General features: G+C 34.8%; 1 protein-coding gene across 1 annotated transcript in view; it reads left to right on the forward strand.

The window, feature by feature from the left end:
* Positions 1-11,369, forward strand: part of PCDH10 (protocadherin 10) — a 41,608-nt gene extending 30,239 nt beyond the window's left edge. Inside the window, exon 5 of the mRNA XM_081538316.1 lies at positions 10,756-11,369. Within this exon, the coding sequence (XP_081394442.1) occupies positions 10,756-10,775 (20 nt within the window). The 3' untranslated portion in view covers positions 10,776-11,369. The remainder of the gene's footprint in view (positions 1-10,755) is intronic.
* Positions 11,370-22,939: the final 11,570 nt, after the last annotated feature.

A 22,939-nucleotide genomic window follows, 5' to 3' on the forward strand; every position in this document is an offset into this window, starting at 1 on the left:
TTGGATGCTAGAATGAAGTCAGCATGGATTTGCTGCATGGGGTTTAATTTTTGGTGTTGTACTAACAGAGAGTTAGTGCAGTTTCAAACTTTGTGGTAATATGGGCCCGATGGAGAATGAAAATGAAAGGATTAGAGAAATTTGGGGGAGAAAAAAGTATAGCATTAGAATTCTAAATGTAACAATAAAAGGTAAAGGAAGTATTAATAGTTATCAGGGATAGTTCTCAGGGCTTCCCTAGTGGCTCAGACAGTAAAGAAGGTAAAGAATCTGCCTGCAATGTGGGATACCTGGGTTTCTATCCCAAAGGAGCCTGGTGGGCTACAGTCCGTGGGGTTGCAAAGAGTCAGACATGACTGAGCGACTAAGCTAAAGGGTAGCTCTCAAGTCTTGAGACTGGATGATTGGAAGAAGATTGCACCTGCAATCTCACAGTTGTGAGATGGTATAAACAACAAATGTGCTTTCTTTTTTAAATTAAGATACTTAGACATGAAAAGTAGACACTATGAAAGATGATAACTGAAAATACTAGTAGGTTGAGATATAACAGAACTTATTTTTGCATAGGAAGTATTTGATCAAATGTATGTGACCTTTAAGATGGCTCAGTGGTAAAGAATCTGCCTACAAATGCAGGAGACATGGGTTTGATCCCTGGGTCTGGAAGATCCCCTGGAGAAGGAAATGGCAACCCACTCCAGCATTCTTCCCTGGGAAAGCCCATGGACAGAGGAGTTTGGCGGACTACAGTCCATAGGGTCCCAAAGAGTTGGACATGACTTTGCCAGTAAACGACAGCAGCAACAATGAGAACTTTAATCACTTTAAATAGGTTATTTTAAACTCTATGATTAAAATTGTCCCTGTGTCATCACCATTTCTGTGAGTTGCAGACCAGATGCTTCTAGGGAGTGATTTACTTTACTTGTGAGTGTCTCTCTGTGAAAAAAGAAACCCTGAAGCAGTATTTTATTTTAAAAAATATTAACCAAAATCTTTATGTAAATCATATATAAATCTTATATATGATTAATATTAGTCTGTGATCCTTATAAGCCTAGTCTGTCTTTGTCAAAATTTGTGAGGAAAAAATGTCCAATGCTTTTCTAGAGGTCCCTGGTTTTTATTGCTGCTGATGGAACCCTAGGCTTGAGGTTGTTGGGATAGAATGACTTCTTTTAGCAGCTCATAAAACTGCTTTTTTCTGTCACAATTATGCTTAGAATTGAGTTATCAGCCACAAAACATCCAGGCAGTCATTTTGACTGCAAAACATTTTGTCACTTTTGGAAGATTTAGGGTGATGGAATGCAAACTATTTCCAGATGTGTGAAGTATAAACTCTAGATCCTTGCTTTTTCTCTGTGAGAAGACACAGATACACTTTCCTTTGCATTCCCTGAACCCAGACATTTCTTCCTAATTCACCAAAATTAATGTAAATCCCTCTACCTTTCCGTTTGACTTCCATTGTCAAATAATTACAGAATATATTTACATCCATAAACATTTGACTGTAATGTTCTCCACTTTAAGAATGTTGAGAGGCTTTCTGTTTTGGCTGCAGCAATTCACATTTTTCTTAGCTTTAAGGGCTTTTTTGTTTAAACCCTGCCTGCATTTTTTCTTTCATGCCATTCAGTGATTGCTGGCTCCTTTATACACCACGTCTCCCAGGGCCTTATACTTTGGCATTCCTTTCTCCTTCTGGAATGCTCTCTCATCTACAAATCCACTCCCCACCGTGTCTGCTTGGACATCTACTCATCAATCAAGATTCAACTCCTTTTACTTAAATGGGAATTCTTCTCAGACAACAATATATATATATATATATATGTTCTCCTTGTGACTTCTTATAGGTTTTATATGTAATTGCTGTTTTTAAAATATCCTGTAAAACTATTGTTAAGCTATTGGAAGGATAGATCTCTTAGATAAGAATCCATGTGTATCCATTTTAAGGTCTCAAAACCCAGAACTTTGTCTGGAGTGAAGTAAATATCCATAAAAGCTTATTAGACTACATCAATGAATCAATAGATGAAACATCCTGAAACCAAAAAAAGCAAGTGCATTTTTTTTCTCCTTAGTTATTTAGATATCTCCCCAATTAACATAAATTAATATAATTACAGTAAACTCTGGATGGGAAAGCAAACATTAAGTAAAAATAAGGTAATCTTATACATGTACATAAAACACAATCCACTACAGAGAAACAAGTATGAGCAAGAAATTGTTGATAATTCAGGACAACTATGGCTAGAGGCAATTTTCTGGCTTTCCTGTAGGTTTCTGGGGTTTTTATGTGAATTTTAAAATCTTTGGTATTTTTGCTTTTCATCATTATCACATAAGTTATTTTCAAATTTTTTCGTTACGGCATTGTGGCAACTAAAGAATATCTCAGATGCTTTTTTTTAAACAAAGATGCAACATTTTTATTTGGCTCTATGAGAACTTTATTATGAGACATGTAGGTATGTTCATACTCTAGTTATATTTTATTAATGATATAGATATGTTACGTATAACTATACATTATCAATACTATTTAACTAGAATCTCTTACTGGCCTTGCTGCTGCTGCTGCTAAGTCGCGTCAGTCGTGTCCAACTCTGTGCGACCCCATAGACGGCAGCCCACCAGGCTCCCCCCGTCCCTGGGATTCTCCAGGCAAGAGTACTGGAGTGGGTTGCCAAAGGTTAATTATTTAAAACTTGAACTTGTTCCTGGATTTATTGTGATACTTTCCATAGATAGTAAATGTATTACATGACTTTTCCTTTTATATTTTACTTTATTGGGTGGTTAAATATTTGCAGTAATTAGGATAAACCTTAATCAAACACAAAGTTTACAGTTATGGAATGTAATATAACCGTTTAAGGATTTAAACTTTGTCATTTAATTAGAACATAACTAAAATGATTTTTAATGTTTAACAAGCATGATGATAATCTTATTTTAACAATTTAGCATTTTTGTGATGTTTTAAAGCTGGATTTGATTCACTGCTTATCAGTTTTCAAATCTCTAATTATCCTATTCTAGATTAATTTGAAAGGCCAAGAGGGAGGTAGTTTAATGAGTTTCCAGAATAGAACTGAAATGAGAATGTATATTTAGGTTTAAATTTTAGAATAAATAATTAAAAATTATACTTCTTATGGAAAGAAGAAAGAACATTTAATCAAATATGCTATGGCTACCTCACAGAACAAGTATCTGACTCAAAATCAAAGTTAAAATTTAAGTATAATACAAAAAAATTTAAATGACAAGATTGTGTTCATGTATGACCATAGATAACTTATTTTTATATTTTATTTTTATCTCCTTTTGAATTCTGCCATTTTAACTTTAAAATCATTTTAGATGGAAATATGTACAAATTTATTATATGACGTAGAGTGCTATGAAATAATTAGAGGCTATAGTGTAATATTTTTCTTGGAAACACAGCATAACATTTTCCTAAGCGATAACTAGTATCATATGTGGGATCTTGTAACTGATGTTTTGATACTAGGGTTGCCAGATTTAGCAAATAAAAATACATGATACCCAAATATTTCATGGAGTATACAAACAATTATTCATTGTTTTTCTGAAATTCAAATATAACTAGACAGTCTATTTATTTGGCAACCCCACTCAAGAAGTTATTGATGCTGATGTCTCTATATTCCTGTATCTCTAACCTGTTAGTGTTTTTTTTTCCCCCCCTAGATACAGAAAACTAGTGGTTAGCTTTCACTTTTCATTGTGTCAGCATTTCAATCCTCTTCTGACCATGTAATTCTTGTTATTAATTTGTTGTTTGTTTTGACATAGAAGCAACTAAATGATGTTAGGGGAAGTCAAGTATATTAAATATATAGCCATACTTTAACACACAGTTTCTAAGTCACTTGTGCTATCTCTATTTTTTTTATAATAACCCTATAAAAGTCATGCTATTAGTATAATATTTTATTTACCAGCCCAGAAGATTTTACACTTATTTTCATAGCTTAGCTATCTAAAGTGTTAAATTATTTTGAAATCTTATCCCTGTGTAAGTAGGCTATTAGTGGTTAATAAATTAGATACATGGCTATATATTTCTAAAATGAAAAGCTTATGCATTTATTCCTAAATTTTTCCCATCTTTCATTGCTGGAATTTCTGCTTGGTTTTCACATAAAAGATGAAGTTGTGAATGTCACTAATGGCTGGTTTAATATTGTGATACAGTGATGTTGGTTGTTGTAAATAAGCCTATACAGGTATAACATCCCTCTTCTTAGAGGAGTGACTAATGCCATGCATGAATTTTCCAAACTTTTGCTTGGAAAATTAATGTTATTTCAGCCTCACAGGGAAGTAACTAATTTGATCTCCTTATAATGCTGTTTTGAAGGAAACTACTTGAAATGTCAGTAAATATTATCAACTCCATAATTTTCAAGGAAAAAAAAAACCCTGAACCATTTATTCTTTAAAGAAGCATATGGATATCTTGCTAGAATTTAGATACACGTGATAATGGTATTTGTCTAAGTTAAATGAAAGATCCTTTGTCCTTATTAAAGAGATAATTGAGTGGATTGTCTTCACAAAAAATTTCACGGCTATTTCTTTACTGCCGTGTAAAGAATATAATTTTCAAATAGTCGTGGAACAAATCATAGTTTCTATATCTTGGTACACATTATGGTAAAGTTTTCCAGAAATTGTTTCAATGACAACATAAACATGGAAACATTAGAGTTTCATTTCCTAAATATGTGCCTATGTAGCTTCAGAGATTTAAAAAATAATTCAATCTTCAGACTTGATTGTAAGATACCATTGAGGCAAGGGGGTTTTGTTTGTCAAAGAGATGGTGGCCAAAGTTTTCTAGGTAGGGTTATGTCCTATTATTTTTTCCTCCTCGGGGAATATTCGTTAAGCTTACAAGGCATAATTTCTGACATTTCTAGATAAGTTTGTAACACATCCATTGAATCTATAAAATTTTATGCAAATACATCATTATGGTAAAATTTTTAAGCATGTATTTTAATGCCAAAGTTTAATTCTTTCGTGTTTAAAAAAGATATTTAAAATATTGACAATTTTTGTGTCTAGATGATTACCATGTGTTTTTAGATATCTTGCTTAAATCAATTCAAATAATGATAAAGTATATTGTCTAATTAAAGGAGTTAATTACTATCAATATTTTTGATTTAAAAGCACTCTTAGTTAATATAATTAATTAGAGACAAAGATTTTTAAACAAAACAAAATTGAGTTACTATAATTACATCTACCCTGTTAAAAGTATTAATGATAGTTGACAAAGTTGCAGTAACCCATAGAGTAGATATTTTTTGATGAAATAGCCTATTGCCTTAGTAGGCTTCCCAGGTGGTTCAGTGGTAAAAAATCCACCTGCCAAACAGAAGACTCAGGTTTGATCCTTGGGTCGGGAAGATCCCTTGGAGAAGGAAATGGCAACCCATTCCTCTATTCTTGCTGGGAAATACTGTGGACTGAGCCGTCTGGCAGGCTACAGTCCATGGGGTCTCAAAGAGTAGGTTACGACTTAGCGACAGCACCAGCATCGACTTTAATAAGAATGTATTTTTAAAGTATACATACACATACACATCACATATACATCACATACACACAAATACACAAAAGTATGTAGAAATTTTAGAAGCTTATGGATCCTCTATCGAGAAGAAATTCATGATGTTTCTGAAGACTCTCTTCCTCAAAGCTATGTGAAGGCAATGGTATTCTCTCATACTTTTGGACTGTGCTTGTAGACAAATAGAAGCCTGTATTTTCAAGACTATTAAATCTTTTAACTAACAACAAAACAGGCTTTAAAAATAAGCTCCAAGCAATACTAAATTCTGAAATTTTCACAGGTAGTGAATTCGGGACTTTGCATAGTGCATGAACTCTGCTTGATCTCAAGGGTAACTTCCAGCTTACGAAATTAATTCCATCTTTGCACAAACCATTCTTAATAAGCAAATGATGTTCAATTCATTTTTATTTTCTAATCTTAAATTGATATACAGTCTACATCATAACTAAAAAATAAATGTATTGGTAACCAGATTCTTAGGTAAGATGGTGACTATTTAGGGGCGTCAGAGTTGCTAGACATTAAGTGCCAATGTTTATCTCTTATTTTAGAAATGATTCATTTTACTCATTTATTGGTGTACATTTGTAATCCACAAAACTACACTTGTCGATTTCTTATCTCTTAAAATACCCTTGGATTTATCTTTTAATTTAATAGGTATTTAATAACTGCCCAGTATATTGTAAGTGTTGCATGCCTATATAGACTAAACTAAAAATAAAACACTTGGTTGTATGACATATTTCTTACATGAATGTTCTAAAGGCATTTTTGAGTCATTTATTTCAGTTTCCTTTCTAAAAGATTAATCAGGTTTACAGGTGGAAATCACCTCCTCCAAATGAACTCTTTCTAGATGTAGTCTATAATCTCTTAACTCTGTCAAAGTAGAATAAAGAGGTGTATTGTTTGATGAAAGGAAAAAAATAAATTTAACATGAGGGTGGTGTGGACAATATGAAATAAATATAATAACTCAATAATACATTGCTCTGAGCTACTGTATTTAGAAATACAATCTATATTATACTAACATAAGGCTTTTGGTCTTTGTAATTCATAATAAAGCATAGCATGTAATGGTTTTAATTATATGCATATCTAATTTAAAATATTTTTGTAATTTTTGAGAGGGGGAAACATAATATGAACAATATGCAACTATATGAAAAAAGAAAAGCAAATATAGGTATTCAAGTGGGAAGATAAAAAACAAAGCAGTAACTGTTAATAGTTAATGCAACTGTGCTCATTTAAGAACTTCAGGGTTGAAGAGAAAAAAAATTCTTTAGAGACATTTTTGAAGAGAATCTTCAAAAATGGTTTGAGAATGAGACAGAGGAAAGTTAAAAGAACTGATTATTCAGCTGGAAAGATCTCTAATGGGGGTTTGCTTTTAAATGCTCTTTCAGTTTATGATAGGCTTTCACACAGGGAACAGAGAGCAGGTGTTTCAGACTCCTACAAGGGCTAACGGGCTTAAACTCTTGTGTGCTCGGTTGACTTTATACATAAAGAAGTGTCCTGACCGTGAGACTCATGAAACATTTGAATGACCTCCCAAGTCGCTTACTGATCTCAGCTTCTAGAAGTTTTTCACTGTAGTGGAGAGTCTCAATCATGTGGGATATTTGAAGGCTGTTCTTTCTTTCAGTGGCGGAAATAGATTAGATCACTTCATAAGCTTTATTTATTGCTTTAGCCTCTGTGATCTACATTGTCATAAAGTATAAAGGGTATTATGCTTCTTGCTACGCAAGCAGAGGAATTTGACTCTCCAAATGATTAAATTGTCGTTTTAATATATCATACAAAATTATTTTTCACCAGACTTATTAAACAATAGTATGCTGAATAAATAGAATACCACTAGTGATTTTTTCAATTATTTTTGCAAGATACATATTTATAGTCATTCTTCTTAAGTCATTAGAATTTTTAAGTGTTCAACAGTTTAATATCATACTTTATAAATTACTAAAGGCAACAACATGATTCTCCAATATAAGAAAAAAATTGCATCATGGAACTTTCATTAAAATTGTACGTATATGCTGAAAATCTACATATATACATGGTAAATATACACACACATATATGCTAAATCATGAGAAGGTGGGTATTTGAATCTCTTCTACATCAATAATAATTTTTCATATGTAGTTAAGACTGTAAAATAACTGTCTTAAATGTAACATTTTTATGACTCATTATGAAGAATAAATGCAGTGAATGAATTGAGGTAAAAAGGAATGGCAATCATCCTTTTCCTATTACTTTTGATTTGACTGAACGTAAAATATTTCATTTATATCAAGTGATTAAATCCCCGCAGATGCTAATGAACAGCTAAGGAAAATGCATTTGTGAAATGAAAAGAAAAAGCAGAAATTCTCCAACTATGCTTTGATAATTCCAAAATATATATAGAATGCATCAGAAAGCATAGAGATTCAATGTATTTGACCCATAGTCTCTAGGCTGAAATGCTTCAACAAATGCATTGCCATAATAGTTAATACTGTGGAACAATTGTCCTTGGTACAGAGTCTAAAATGTAAAAAGATCGATGTTTCTTTTTTATTGTGTGCTACTTGTTCAACATTAACCCATTCAGCACCTAAAGAATAATCATTATTCAGTATTCAAACTTCTTAAAAGTTTTGAAACAAGATGTATCTAACTGTAACTTTAGTAAATAAAACATTTTATTTTCTCTAGCTTGTCTAGCAATCCTTAACATTTAAAAAATTAACTTTTGAAGTAAAAGAAATCTTCCCTCTCCATTCTAATTTCTTCTGACCATCAACCTCAGTTCTTACATTTGTCTTATTCACATTTGCATTCCTGAATTAACACATAGGTGGGAAAAGGTAAATTTAATGAAAGGTGGTTTATATTACTGGAATCGGTGCAGTTTAAATAAAAGCAGCACACATGTAACCCTAAGCAGCAATAAAATAAACCTTTTAAGCTTTTGTTTATATTTCAGATATTAAATAAAATGTATGCCAAACTTGTATTCTTATAACTGTGAACTATTTTCATAACACTATTTTTTTTGGTACTCTAATTAAATCAAGTAAACATATAATATCTATGCTAATAGCTTTTTTCATAAGTGATCTTTTAACCTAATTAGAGATATTTTACTGATTTAAACCTGTGTTAGGTTCACTAATTTCTGTATTTATATTAAGATGCAGATTTTCAGTATAATTCATTTTTTTCCCATAGAGCGTTGGTTTATGGGTTGAAATAGGTTATTCCTGAGTTTCTTTTGGTTTTGAACTTAGCAGAATGATAGTTCCTATAAATCAATAGTTTCTGATTTATACTGTTTAAGAAAAAACTTCAACCTGTAAGTGATATCTCCAACTTATTTTAAAAACAAAAATTATATTATTTGTAAGATGATGGTATTTTCTGGGTTATCGGAAAAGTGCAAGAGCATGTCTTGTGTAGTTATTAATAGTGCTCTCTTTCAGCGACACAGTTGTTCAGTTTAGACAATAAGTTATTCATTTTATAAGCCCAAGTTTCTATGATGGCTGAATATTTGAATTTCCTGGAGAATTTTAAATCTTGATTGATATAAACAAAATAAAGCATTCATTCATATTTATCAAGTTTATCATGAAGCAGAGAATTTGAACGCAAGGGCATATGGGAAAGTAGGGTTTGATTCTTCGAAAAGAGTAAAGTTTCTATTTGCTCTAGAGTACTATGTGTAGCATTATGACCAAGGAAGTTATAATAGCTACCGTGTGGTCCCTGGTTACAGCTAACTCATTTTATAACTCATGATGTTATAGATTATAAAATACATTTTGATTATTTTCAATACCAGTTACTACACAGAATAAGTATATACTTGTTTTCACTTTCATTTCTGTCAGTGGTGGTACCTGATTTTTACAATTTTATTTGATATGTCTTTTCTAAAAGGTGAACAAATGAAGAAATGCTTGATGATCTGGTCAGAAACTGAGTTTTTGAGGAAAAAGAAATGAGATAGCAAAAACAAATTAAGAATAACATATAACTTGAAAATCTACTTGAAATGAGTAGAAATACTATACAAGAGGAATTGAACTCATCAGCGTGTTCTTACATTCGTAAGAAAGAGTAAGAAATATAACTATTCACTGGATTGAAACAATTCAGTTGTGCTGTTTAGCATAGCTCTTAATTTCTGAGATACACATACATGTGTTTTTTAATCATGATTGAACTATCTTGATTTTTAGCACATTTTTATTATATATCTTATGTGCCAGATACTGAGCTAAAAGATGCAGTTTCTCTTCTCATTGTGCCTGAGGTCAAATATTACAAAGATAATGAATAGCTGGGAAGAAATAGCCTTTATTTTTTGTAAATAAATTAAAACTTAAAATCATAAATCTGTATGATTGAATCTGGCTATTCTGCTTCAAAACTCAATAGCACATTCAGTAATATCTTTTTCTCCCCTTCACCTCCTCCCACTTTAGGAGAAAACTGATTCCTTTGAGGGGATAAATTTACCTTAAAAAATTATAGGCCATAAAAACACTTGATCTTTATATCATTCTAAAAAATTAAATAAAACAAACCTTAAAAATGTGAATCATCCTTTAATTTTTAACTACATAAACACTTCCTGGTATAGTTTTCTCTTATGATATGTAGATTTAGTATATGAAATACAGAGCTTATTAAATTAAATATATATCTAGTTATTCATAGATTTCCTGAAGACTTATTCTGGAAATGTAAGGACTACAAATTTTTCCTCTATTCTGACTGCATAGATAGTGAAGTGGGAATTGTTTCGTACATAACCTTAAAAAGTTAATAACATAATTAGGCGTTGGTATTTAAAGCTCACATTTCACTTGCAAAACCAATTTGTATAAGTGTCAAAATTGTCATTTTCAGAAAGTCAAACAGAAGAATGACTATGACTATTAGAAGCCAAAGGGACATGGAAATATTCTACCCTCACAGGGGTCTTTTATGGGGATACAACTTGTTTCTTACTGTATTTGTTTCTTTTACAATTATGTGCAATTCTAACCACCAAAAGTCAGGCTGTTTTTCTTAGAGTATTTTTCTTTTCTTTTTCACAGCACGGAAAAGGATATGCTAGTCAATTCTACAGGACTTACCTGAAGCAGCATGATTTGCACAAAGTCGACCAACAAAAAGCATCAACTTTTCAACTTCATTTATCTTGGCCATCCAGTTAGTTGTGTGTAACTGAGTATTAGATTGCCGGCAGAGTATCATGGCCAATTATAGGACCTAATTGCTCTCAGCAGGCCTGAGAAATGAGTTGAAACGTGCAGAACTGTAGAAACTTTAGGCAACTGATTTTGCCTCTCCGATCAGTGTGTGCCTGTTTACAGCACTATATATCTTTCTCTCTCCAAATGTCACTGAGCCCTTTAGATGTTTATATTCACCACGAGAAGCCAGTCATAAAGATAAAGGAAATTTGTGCATTATAAATGCAATATCACTGTTTTAAACTTGACTGTTTTATATTATTTTTGTGTGATCAAGTGTTCCCCAAACTATTCCAACTTTACAAGAGAGATTGTGATTATGTTCTTTTCACCTGTGGGTTATAAAAAATGTTGTATTCTGAAGACCCACAAAATATCAAAGACATTCTGTAGTTTATACACCGTGTTGCAAAGTGTTTACTGTACTATTTCAAAGCTTCTAAATAAATATAAAATATATATATTATATTATATAATTTTCCTAAAATGTGGTACAACTCAGTTGGTTTTTAAATGGATTCATACAATCCACATCATATAATAAAATAAAAGGTAATTCAGGGTCCCAAAGATAAACATATGAAGGAAAAGAAAATCATTAATAGTTTTCTCCCAGTTTTCATATCTTTTTCAACCCTGTTTTTCCTTGTTTAAAAAAAAATGAAGCTCCAAGCTACAAAATTTTGTCAAGAACTCGTACTGAATTTTCAATGCCAAAGATATAGCTGTCGTTGATATCAAAAGAGCACTGAACATGTACTCTCAAAATATCTAACAATCTAGATTATTTCAATTCTACTTCTACGGCTTTGAATTTAGAATCATTTAGAGCTTTTATAAAGAATCTATACATTTACCTGTATTTGTTGTTAGCAAAAAAAAAAAAAGCACTGGTGTCTGTACATTTTGTGGTGTAAAATATGTAGCTGAAAATTACTATTTTAAATGAAGTCCTCAATCATACAACTCACACAGAATTTTGTTTTACATAGTTTTGCATAGTTTCATGACTTCTAATAACACACTACACATATAAAATCTATAACTCTATATGAATATATAGAGATACATAAATATTTAAACTGGTAAAGAATAACCATAAGATATAAAGGATCTCTAAATTTAAAACAAATAAATTTGGAGATAGAAACATGGTACATTACTGTTTCAGTATTATCTTATGTGTGAGAATTATAGCTTAAATGTAGTCGTTATTTTATTAAAGAAAAATTTCTTCATGAGTCAGCCTTGAAAAGTGAAGTTTTCCTTTTATGTTTTATGTCAACCAGGTTGATTATTAAATTTAGTAATCTGCATTTTCCTCTTTTACATATATTCCTTTTATTATACTGCTGTTTATTGCTTGTTAAAGTACAAATAAGAAAGGGAAAATCAGAAGATGTGAGGTAATCTTCTAAGCAAAAACCAGCTTTGTCACAGTTCCTCTCTAAAAAACTTCAACATTATATCTAAATACTTTCTCAACCCAAATTGCAGGCAGATTTTGAAATATTTTCCTTAATTTTAACTGATCACATGTTCAACCATAGTTTGAGCCAAACTGTTATTAAAGAACAAACTAGACTTGACACATAACAAATGTCTTCCACCTAATTTTATGTCATTTGAATGGGAATATTTTCCTAGATTTAACAATAAAATGCATATTAATATGCATATATATTCCTAGGTCATTGCTGTGTATATTTGAGTGATATCTTGGTATCACTTATTTCTCTTATCAAAATAGATATTAGTATGTCACAATCCCAATCAATTTATGTAAGAAAATAATCTTTGTAATGCTCCAGGCTTTTGGGGACCTTTTAAAAATATATGAAGCCAATCCATCACATATGACACAAAAAGCACACACATTCACTAGAGGCAGCAGTAAAATTTTCTCAAAATTTTTGCATTACTACATTAATATTTCAGATGATAGACTATTTTAGTAAGAAACTATATGTTTTTAAATAAGTTAACTGGAAAAAAATCTGCTGATTGTAATTGCTTTTAAAACAAGAAAATTATTTTCTTGTTGAATCACTCTGCTTTAATTAAAACATTTCACTCACAATTTTACAATTATGAGGGGAAACCCACATCCATCAGACTTATTACATGCATTGAAAATAAGTTATAGTCTACAAGTTATACTAATTCATCTGACAAAAAAATTTTATTTAATTATTTAGTCTTTCATATCATTGAATATAATCCCCCTTGAATCAACTTCTCATATCATATGTTTGTCCATTTTTTTAATATATTGTAGTAAACACATACTAATTTGCATTTTAGTTCTTAAATCTTATGATCTTCAAAAACAACAAATTTTTTGCCTAATCTGTGGTACAACTAGAATGATTCAAACATAAAATATTAAATGATTAGTTGTTAATCTATTCATTGCAACCAGCATAAATCAGAAGTTACAACACAGTAAGCATATGACTTTATTAAATTGGCCAAAATGTTAGCTACCAGTGAGGGGGATTTTAAGATGGAAAGATTCAACCAACCAATAATGAAGTTTTCCAAATGAACATTTACTAGGTTTGTATGAAAAGAAAATTTAGAATAAGTTTTCTATTTAATCTAGTCATCCTTATATCCAATCTTCCATAATTTTATACATGTCAATGCAAAATAATATCCAAATTATTAGATAATATTCCATCAATGAATTATTTCAGAAAAGAATAATCATGACATTTACTCCTTGTTAACAGGGTTAGTTTTAGGGTAGTAAAAAGTCAATATTTTCCTGTGGAAATGGTGTCTTGATGTTTCAAAGGTATGTCAAATGACAATTTTTAGAAATATTTCATCCATATGTAAAATTCTAATTTTTAACTTGTGAACATAATTTTGTGAAATCATTTTAAATCAGACATTTAAATATTGCATCAGAATTACTTTACAGATATAAGACGTCTGTATCATTACAAGCATATCATCTATCTTAGTAAATACTAAGGAAATATGTATATTTATTTTATGAAGATATTAAATGCAATGCCTTTATCAAACATTGCAAAGTGTTACAGTAGAAGATTTAAATATTTTAATTATTTTTCTCCTGTTTCATTTCTTAATAGTGTTATAATTTGCAGTCAGATCTTTTGTAACGTAGAAACCCTTCTGCATCTCCAGTAAGAAGAAGAAAGAAAATCCTTACAGTTTTTGACATAAATTTCAATAGCTTTGCATTAATTGTACCATTTAACTTCCAGAAGTTATTTACTGGAGTAAGGTTCATCTTTAATATAATTATTCAGTCAGAATGTTGCAAGTGTTCAGCAAGATAAAGAAAATAATTCATGTCACTGACTGATAATAGAACTGTTATTTGTCATTGCATGTGGTTTTTTTCCCTCCTCTTTATATTTCTGTGTGTGTGTGTGTTTAATATCCAAGGAATTCAAAAATACTGAAAACACTGATATACTTGATAATTTTTCTGAAAATCTTATATTTTTCATATTGCAGTTTCTTAGGTTATCTTTTTCAACTCAAATTTTGTAGTGGTAAAGGCTTTGCACTTAACATCCTTTTTATGTTCCTTTTTAACAAAGAAAAACAGAAAATGACAAAATTCCATATTTTTTATGCCATGGAGTAGTAAAATTACTTTATATATTGTTAGCATTTCAAGGAATATCCCTCAAACAAAACAACAAAACCCTAAGACAGTAATTTGTGAAACTACTGTTAGGTATTTTTTTCCTTCTAAAACTTGGTCTAGGTTTTAGATTATAGCGTTCTATGAGAATGGGTGGTTGTTGTTGTTTGCTGTTTAGTCGCTAAATTGTGTCCAACTCTTTGCGACCCCAGGGACTGTAGCCTGCTAGGCTCCTCTGTCCGTGGGATTTCCCAGGCAAGAATACTGGGGTGGGTTGCCATTTCCTTCTCCAGGGGATCTTCCTGATCCAGGGATTGAACCTAAGTCTCCTGCATTTTCAGGCGGGTTCTTTACCACTGAGCTACCAGGGAAGTCTGTAGGTTGTTGGGTGCGGCCAGAGTATTGCAGGCAATAATATGACTAAAATTCTAATACCTTTAGTGTGCATGCATGTATTTCTAACCACTGCTATTTTTAAGTATTTGTAATATTAGAAAAATGGCTTTTATTTCTTGAAAACTTGTCACATGCTTAGTTTGAAGTTTTACACTCAAGATGTTTTTGAGTTGCATGAAAATAATGCATTAATAATGCAAAAAAAAATAAATTTTCATATGAGACTCAAAAATTTCTGAGTGACAGAACTCAGACTTCCAATACATTCATACATGCTTGAGCTGAAAGTAAACAGGGAATTTCAGCTCAAAACACATTTTTGAGACAGTATCTGTGAGTGAAAACAGGGTATTATAACAAAAGGTGAGTTTAAATCTTAACTATAGTGTTTGTTACTGTGAATGCTATAATAATACATAAGTAAAATGAGTGTAAATGTAATATATTATTTTATACTGCTGTATACATATGAAATAAATAAAACTAGGATACATATTATACCATTTTTCCATGCATGGGTCTTCCACTTACGCCTGTGGGAGCTTTGAATAAAAATCAGTGGCAAAATGTGGCCCTAAGTTTAAAAACAACTAATGCTGATTTAGTAATTTTAGTCTTAATATAACAGGTCTAAGGGGACATCTGTTCAAAACCGAGTCTCGTTTGAAGCAACATATGCTAGGTTTAAAGGATTTCACTATATTTATAGTTTTGAAAGTAGGCATTTAGTTCCATATGAGTCTCATGATAGCCACAATGAATATTTTATACATGTATTTTTCCACCTAATGTTATACTTTCTTTTAAATTTTTTAAGTTGCAGTAATACAAAAGTCCACAAGGATCAAAATAAAGTTATATGTAGGATATGGGTGACTTCAAGCAATAAAAGAAAAAAGTTTTATCTGAAATTTTAGAAGCAAACGCTTTCATATTTAAAGTCAATGGAAACATTTAAAAAAATCATATGGGTATCATTGCCCAAGTTGAAAATATGAATTAAGGTATAGAATTTCCTATCATGTAAAAGGAATCTGAATGAATCTTATAGAAATTTATGTTCTTTAATAGCTAAAAGGTAATAGAAAAAATGTGTGGTTCTTAATGCCACGTGTGGTTTGCATAACTTATTTTCTTGAGTTCAAACTACACACATCTGGACAGAGGTTCATGTTATGAAACAAAAAGAGAAGACTAGGTATTTGAACATGTAATAAAGCCAACCTGATAATGGAAAAGAACTAAATAAAATATACAGGAATGATGGTTCTCAATTAAATTTCACAGCCTTAACTATAAGTAGCTTTGGTTCCCCTGTACACCTGTATCTCCTATCCCTTATGATTATCTGCTCTGTGAATCATATCATGGACTCTTCTATTTAATCCAGATTGTGAATTTTCAGAGGTAAAATTTTATTAGATTCTCCACATATACTAAGGTTTGACAATGAGGGAATGTAACATGGTAATATCTGTCTTCAAGAAAATTCTATTAATAATTTGCTTTCGGAACCAAAGAAATCAGAGGAGACTATTAGATAATAAAATGATCAAATGATTCAGTGATCACATTTGTGGTCAAAACCCAACATTGAGTTGTGAGAACAATTCAATATATTAAGACGGTAGCATAAGATCAAAAATAAGTATTTAGGATACGAAAAACGTCAGTTCAGTTCAGTCACGCAGTCATGTCCAACTTTGCGACCCCAAGGACTGCAGCATGCCAGGCTTCCCTGTCCATCACCAGTTCCCGGAGTTTATTCAAACTCATGTCCATTGAGTCGGTGATGCCATCTAACAATCTCATTCTCTGTCTTCCCCTTCTCCTCCCAACTTCAATCTTTCCCAGCGTCAGGTTCTTTTCCGATGAGTCAGTTCTTCACATCAGGTGGCCAAAGTATTGGAGCTTCAGCTTCAACATCAGTCCTTCCAATGAATACTCAGGACTGACCTCCTTTAGGATTGACTGGTTGGATCTCCTTGCAGTCCAAGGGACTCTTTAGAGTCTTCTCCAACACCACAGTTCAAAAGCATCAGTTTTTAAGTGCTCACATCCATACATGACTACTAGAAAAACCATAGCTTTGACTAGATGGACCTTTGTTGGCAAAGTAATGTCTCTGCTTTTTAATATGCTGTCTAGGTTGGTCATAGCATTTCTTCCAAGGAGCAAGCATCTTTTAATTTCATGGTTGCAGTCACCATCTGCAGTGATTTTGGAGCCCCAAAAAATAAAGTCTGCCACCGTTTCCGTTGTTATCCCCATCTGTTTGCCATAAAGTGATGCGACTGGATACCATGGTCTTAGTTTTTTGAATGCTGAATTTTAAGCTAGCTTTTTCACTCTCCTCTTTCACTTTCTTCAAGAGGCTCTTTAGTTCTTCTTCACTTTCTGCCATAAGGGTGGTGTCATCTGCATATCTGAAGTTACTAATATTTCTCCCAGCAATCTTGATTCCAGCTTATGCTTCATCCACCCCGGCATTTCACATGATGTACCTTGCATATAAATTAAATAAGCAGGATGACAGTATACAGCCTTGACGTACTTCTTTCCCTATTTAGAACCAGTCCATTGTTCCATGTCTGGTTCTAACTGTTGCTTCTTGACCTGCATACAGATTTCTTAAGAGGCAGGTAAGCGATAGGGCCCACATGGGGTCTCACCGATAAGATGGCTGGTTATATTGACCTCGAAAACAAAGATTAAAATCACAGTGATCTGTGAGACTGACCAAATTGTCCAAATGGCATCCTGTTATCTCAGTGGCGCCTATCTTCTCAAAGCTGCGAGACCACCTGATTCCAGACCTCTGGCTCCATGACCATCCCTTTAGAGAATTTTTCATTGGTGGGGTATAAGAAGGATGCCGTCAGAAAGGGAGGACACTGGTTCTCCTTAAGAGCCAGTCACCCTCTCTTTTCCCTCTAATAAATTTCCCTTTTCTTGCCTGACTGCCCGGCTTGCTCTCTTTTTCTCTGCACTCACCTTACATTCTGGTGCTAAAACCCAGGAGCGAAGATGCACCGCGACTGGGTGGGCTCCTCTCAGGAGCCCGCCTCCCGTGGTCCCCTGGCTTGGACCTTGCTGAGAAACTGAGACGCGCTCTGGGACGGGACTCTCCACTGGCCTTGCTGGACTGACATCCACACACCGGCCCACATTTCATCCAGTGGTTGCCAGGATGAGTGAGATCCCATTCCCTCGGATCCTCTCTGTCTCACCTCTTTCCCAAGCCCTAGCGCTAGGCGGGAGGATCCCCATGGCCCTCGGGCCCTCGGCCTTGTGCCCCATCTGACTTTGGAATAGGGGACGCCCATTTCAAAGCAGACTATTATTACTCTCTGAAAAAGTCCTGAGAACAGGGATGCCTTTTCTCTAGGACCTTTCTCCTCACTTTCTCTCACCCTTGTCTAACCTCCCTAGTTGGCTGCAATGGGAAATTCTCAATCCCAGCCCTCAAAATTTACTCCTCTAGGATGCCTTCTCCAAAACCTAAAAGCCTTGGGCTTCCAAGGGAAGATAAGACCAAAACGACTTATTTACTATTCTAACAATGTCTGACCAAAATAGAGACTTGATAACAGGTCTCAATGGCCAGGAAACAGAACTCTCAATTATAATACTCTATGGAATCTTGATAACTTCTGCTGCTGCCACAAGGGAAAGTGGTTAGAAATCCCTTATGTTCAGGTTTTCTTTGCTCTCCGCTCTCTCTGTGAATCTTGTTCTACTTCTCAAATACTCTTAGCCCACTCAGGGCCACATCCTCCTAATAAAATGTCTCCCCATCCCTGTTCAGACTTTTCTTCTTCCTTTGACCCTTCCGACCACAGCCCACCCCCTATAGCTCCCAATCCCCTTGGAGCAGCTCCAGATCCACCTTTCAGATTCCACCTTGTGGAATCCTTCAATTCTACAACCTCCACCTTAAGCCCCCTCCTCCCTCCCAGGCCTGCAGCTCCCAACCCCCCTCCCCAGCCAGGGCCTGAGATAAGCTCTGAGACCTCAGCCCCACCCTCTACCCTGAGGGTCCCAAGGCTTTACCCTGACCTCCCTAGATCTCCTCCCCAAGTTCCAGGTCTGAACAATTTTAAAACAGGAAACTTCACTGCAGGATCCTGCTCCTTCCCCTGCCCCAGTTCTCCCTTTACAGGAAATAGCTGGAGCAGAAGGCATTGTTCGGGTTCCTGTCCCATTCTCCCTCATCGATCTAGCTCAGATTGAAAAGCATCCTGGCTCCTTCTACTCAGACTTGAATAATTATCTAGAAGAATTCAAGTAACTTACCCAGTCTTACGACTTCACCTGGCATGATATTTACATCCACTCTTCTCCCAGAAGAGAAGGAATGAGGATGGCAAGCCTCTCAGGCACATGCTGATGAGATACAGCAACGCTGTCCCCTGAGATGATACCAACTGGGATTATCAGGCAGGGAGACCTGGATGAGCATATGATTGCTTGCCTCATTGTGGGCCTTCAAAGGCAGGGCATAAAGCCCATAAAGTGTCGACTTTGATAAGCTCTGGGAAATAACTCAAAAACTATACAAAAACCTGGCACACTTTACAGCCAGGTTAACAGAAGCACTACAAAAATATACAAAATTAGACCCCACTTCAGCAGAGGGCACCATTGTCCTTAACACCCATTTTATCTCCCAGTCATCCCCAGATATCCAAAAGAAACTAAAAAAGGCAGAAGAAGGCCCACAAACCCCTCAGTGAAACCTTTTAAATTTAGCCTTTGAGATTTTCAATAACCAGGAGGAACAGGCAAAGCTAGAGAAGGCCCAACAAGATCAGGCCAAATACCACCTTTTACCCACTGCCCTAAATGGCTCCAAGCCTCCATCAACCAACAAAGACAGGAAGCCCCCTGGGCCCTCTTTCAAATGCGGCAAAGAAGGCCACTGGGCCCTCTTCTACCTAAAGCCAAGGCCCCCTCCAGGTCCATGTCCCAGCTGTGGCATAAAGGGACTTTGGAAGGTCGACTGCCCAAATCCCCCTCCAGGGATCCGGACATCCCCTCCTGGTCCTGAGCAGGAGTCCTCCAACCCAGCTTTGCTTAGCCACCTTGGACTTGCCACTGAAGACTGAAGGTGCCCAGGGCCCAAGGCCCCAACTCGCATCACCTCTAAGGAGCCCAGGGTAACTTACAGTGGCAGGTAAGCCAGTCTCCTTTCTCATTGACAATGGTGGCCACTTACTTTGCTATGCCTGCCTACTCTGAAAAAACTAAGGTCTCTCAAGTCTCTGTTTGGGGGTTGACAGTTTAATATCTATGCCATGATTAACCGAGCCTCTCTACCCTGCACACTTCAAGATACCCCATTTTCCCATTCTTTGCTCATACTCCCAAAATGCCCCACTCCTATTCTTGGGAGAGACCTTCTTTCAAAATTCAAAGCCTCTATTACTATCCCAAGCCCACCCTCTAATCTAGCCTGGTTACTGCTCCTTAACACCCACCACTTCTGACATGCATCTACAACAGGCTCCTTTCTGTTTTTTCAGACAAAACTCTATGTACAATTCTTATCCTCAACTAGGAACTATACTGCCACACCTCTGTAATCACACTTCACATCTCTCCTTCCCTTCAGGCCAAGCTATCATGTCTCAGGAACTGCAGGACATTCTCTTACTTTCTCAGGGAGACTCCCTTCTGCATATGGTGTAAATACTCCTCTTGTGGGGGCTACACTAGCGAGTTCACTGTCAGTTTCAGAGACTACTAAAAAGTTCCCAGAAAGACTCCTATTCGCTATCAATTTCAGCTGTTGTCTTCTTACTCCTGGAATATTTTTCTTATGTGGAACCACTACTTATTTATGTCTTCCCACTAACTGGAGAGGAACATGAGCCCTGGTATATCTGGCCCCAGATATTTCTATTGCTCCTAACAATCGGATCCTTCCTATCCCACTAACTCATAACCAACCCAGACGGGCAATTCAATTCTATCATCTATTAATCAGTTTAGGAATAGCTGCTGGGATTGGGACAGGGACCCCAGGACCCACAACCTCTTTAAATTACTATCAAAGGCTTTCTAAAGACCTCACTGACCGCCTAGAAGAAATAGCTAACAGCCTTATCACTATCCAAAACCAGCTAGATTCCCTGGCAGCCATGGTCCTCCAAAACAGAGGATTAGACCTCCTCACAGCAGAAAAAGGAGGCCTATACCTATTTTTGGAGGAAGCCTGCTGGTTCTACGCCAATAAATCAGGCATTGTAAAGGAAACAGCAAGAAATCTGACAAACGGCCTCAAGAATACGCCAACACCTCAGCAATTTATAGGAAAACTGGTTAAGCAATTGGAATTAGGTACCCTGGGTCCTACCTTTTCTAGGCCCTCTCCTTTTCCCTAATTCTAACTTTCTGCTCATGTTTAATGTGTCTTTTTTCAAAATTTCTTCAGGATTGCTTACAAGCCTTCACCAACCGAACTATCCATGAGCTACTTCAAACTCACTCAGATTATCAAAAACTTCTCAAAGATGTGAGACCACCAGATTCCAGACCTCCAGCTATGTGGAGAACATCCCTTTAGAGAATTTTTCATTGGTGGGGTATAAGAAGGACTCCATCAGAAAAGGAGGATGCTGGCTGGTTCTCCTTAAGAGCCAGTCACCCTCTCTTTTCCTGCTAATAAATTTCCCTTTTCTTGCCTGACGGCTCGGCTCACTCTCTTTTTCTCTGCACTCACCTTACAGTAGGTGGTCTGGTATTCCCATCTCTTGAAGAATTTTCCACAGTTTGTTGTGATCCACACAGTCAAAGGCTTTGGTGTAGTCAATAAAGCAGAAGATGTCTTTCTGGAGCCTCTTGCTTTTTCTATGATCCAACACATGTTGGCAATTTGATCTTTGGTTTCTCTGCCTTTTCTAAATCCAACTTTAACATCTGGAAGTTCTCGGTTCACATACTATTGAAGCCTCACTTGGAGAATTTTGAGCATTATTTTGCTAGCATGTGAGATAATTGCAATTGTCTAGTAGTTTGAGCATTCTTTGGCATTACCTTTCTTTGAGATTGGAATGGAAACTGACCTTTTCCAGTCCTGTGGCCACTGTTGAGTTTTCCAAATTTGCTGGCATATTGAGTGCAGCACTTCTACAGCATCATCTTTTAGGATCTGAAATAGCTCAATTGACATTCCATCACCTTCACTAGCTTTATTTGTTGTGATGCTTCCTAAGGCCCACTTGACTTTGTACTCTAGGATGCCTGGCTCTAGGTGAGTGATCACACACCATCGTGGTTATCTGTGTCATGAAGATTTTTTTTGTATAGTTCTTCTGTGTATACTTGCCACCTCTTCTTAATATCTTATGCTTCTGCTAGGTCCATACTATTTCTGTCCTTTATTGTGTCCATCTTTGCATGAAATATTTCCTTGGTATCTCTTGGTATACTAGAGATCTCTTCAAAAAAATTAGAGATACCAAGGGAACATTTCATGCAAAGATGGACACAATAAAGGATAGAAATGAAAAATGTAGCATAGAAAAATATCAAAACTCATCATTTGTGATAAAAGCCAATAGTTCTTTCTGAAATATGTTTTTCAGATACATGTGTGAAATAGGTCACAATGTGAAATGTATTTCTTACTGTGAACATTGCCCTAAATGTTATAAAAGCACTGCACCATATGATCTATATTTCAAATTTAGACTTATTTAATGGCTGTGAAAAGACAGGCAAGATCTTTTTGAAAAGTTACTTCACATCTGAATCTTTACCTTTTAAAATATGGGGAAGTACACTAACTAAGCTGTAGAAGAGAATTAGGTGAATTGAGGTATGCTAACACAATAAGTGGCGTATTTTATTATTAATATTTTTTCTATTACTTTATTCTTGGTTACCTAAAGCATGGAATACGGTCTGAGAATGGAAATAATTCCTTTCTTAAAATTCCAGACTGCTTCAGAGTTGTATTTAAGCAATGCTAATTTCAAAACTTCAAGATGAAAATAT

This window comes from Giraffa tippelskirchi, chromosome 11 (assembly GCF_054371585.1).
Source record: "Giraffa tippelskirchi isolate mGirTip1 chromosome 11, T2T-mGirTip1v1.2.pri, whole genome shotgun sequence".
NCBI lineage: Eukaryota > Metazoa > Chordata > Mammalia > Artiodactyla > Giraffidae > Giraffa > Giraffa tippelskirchi.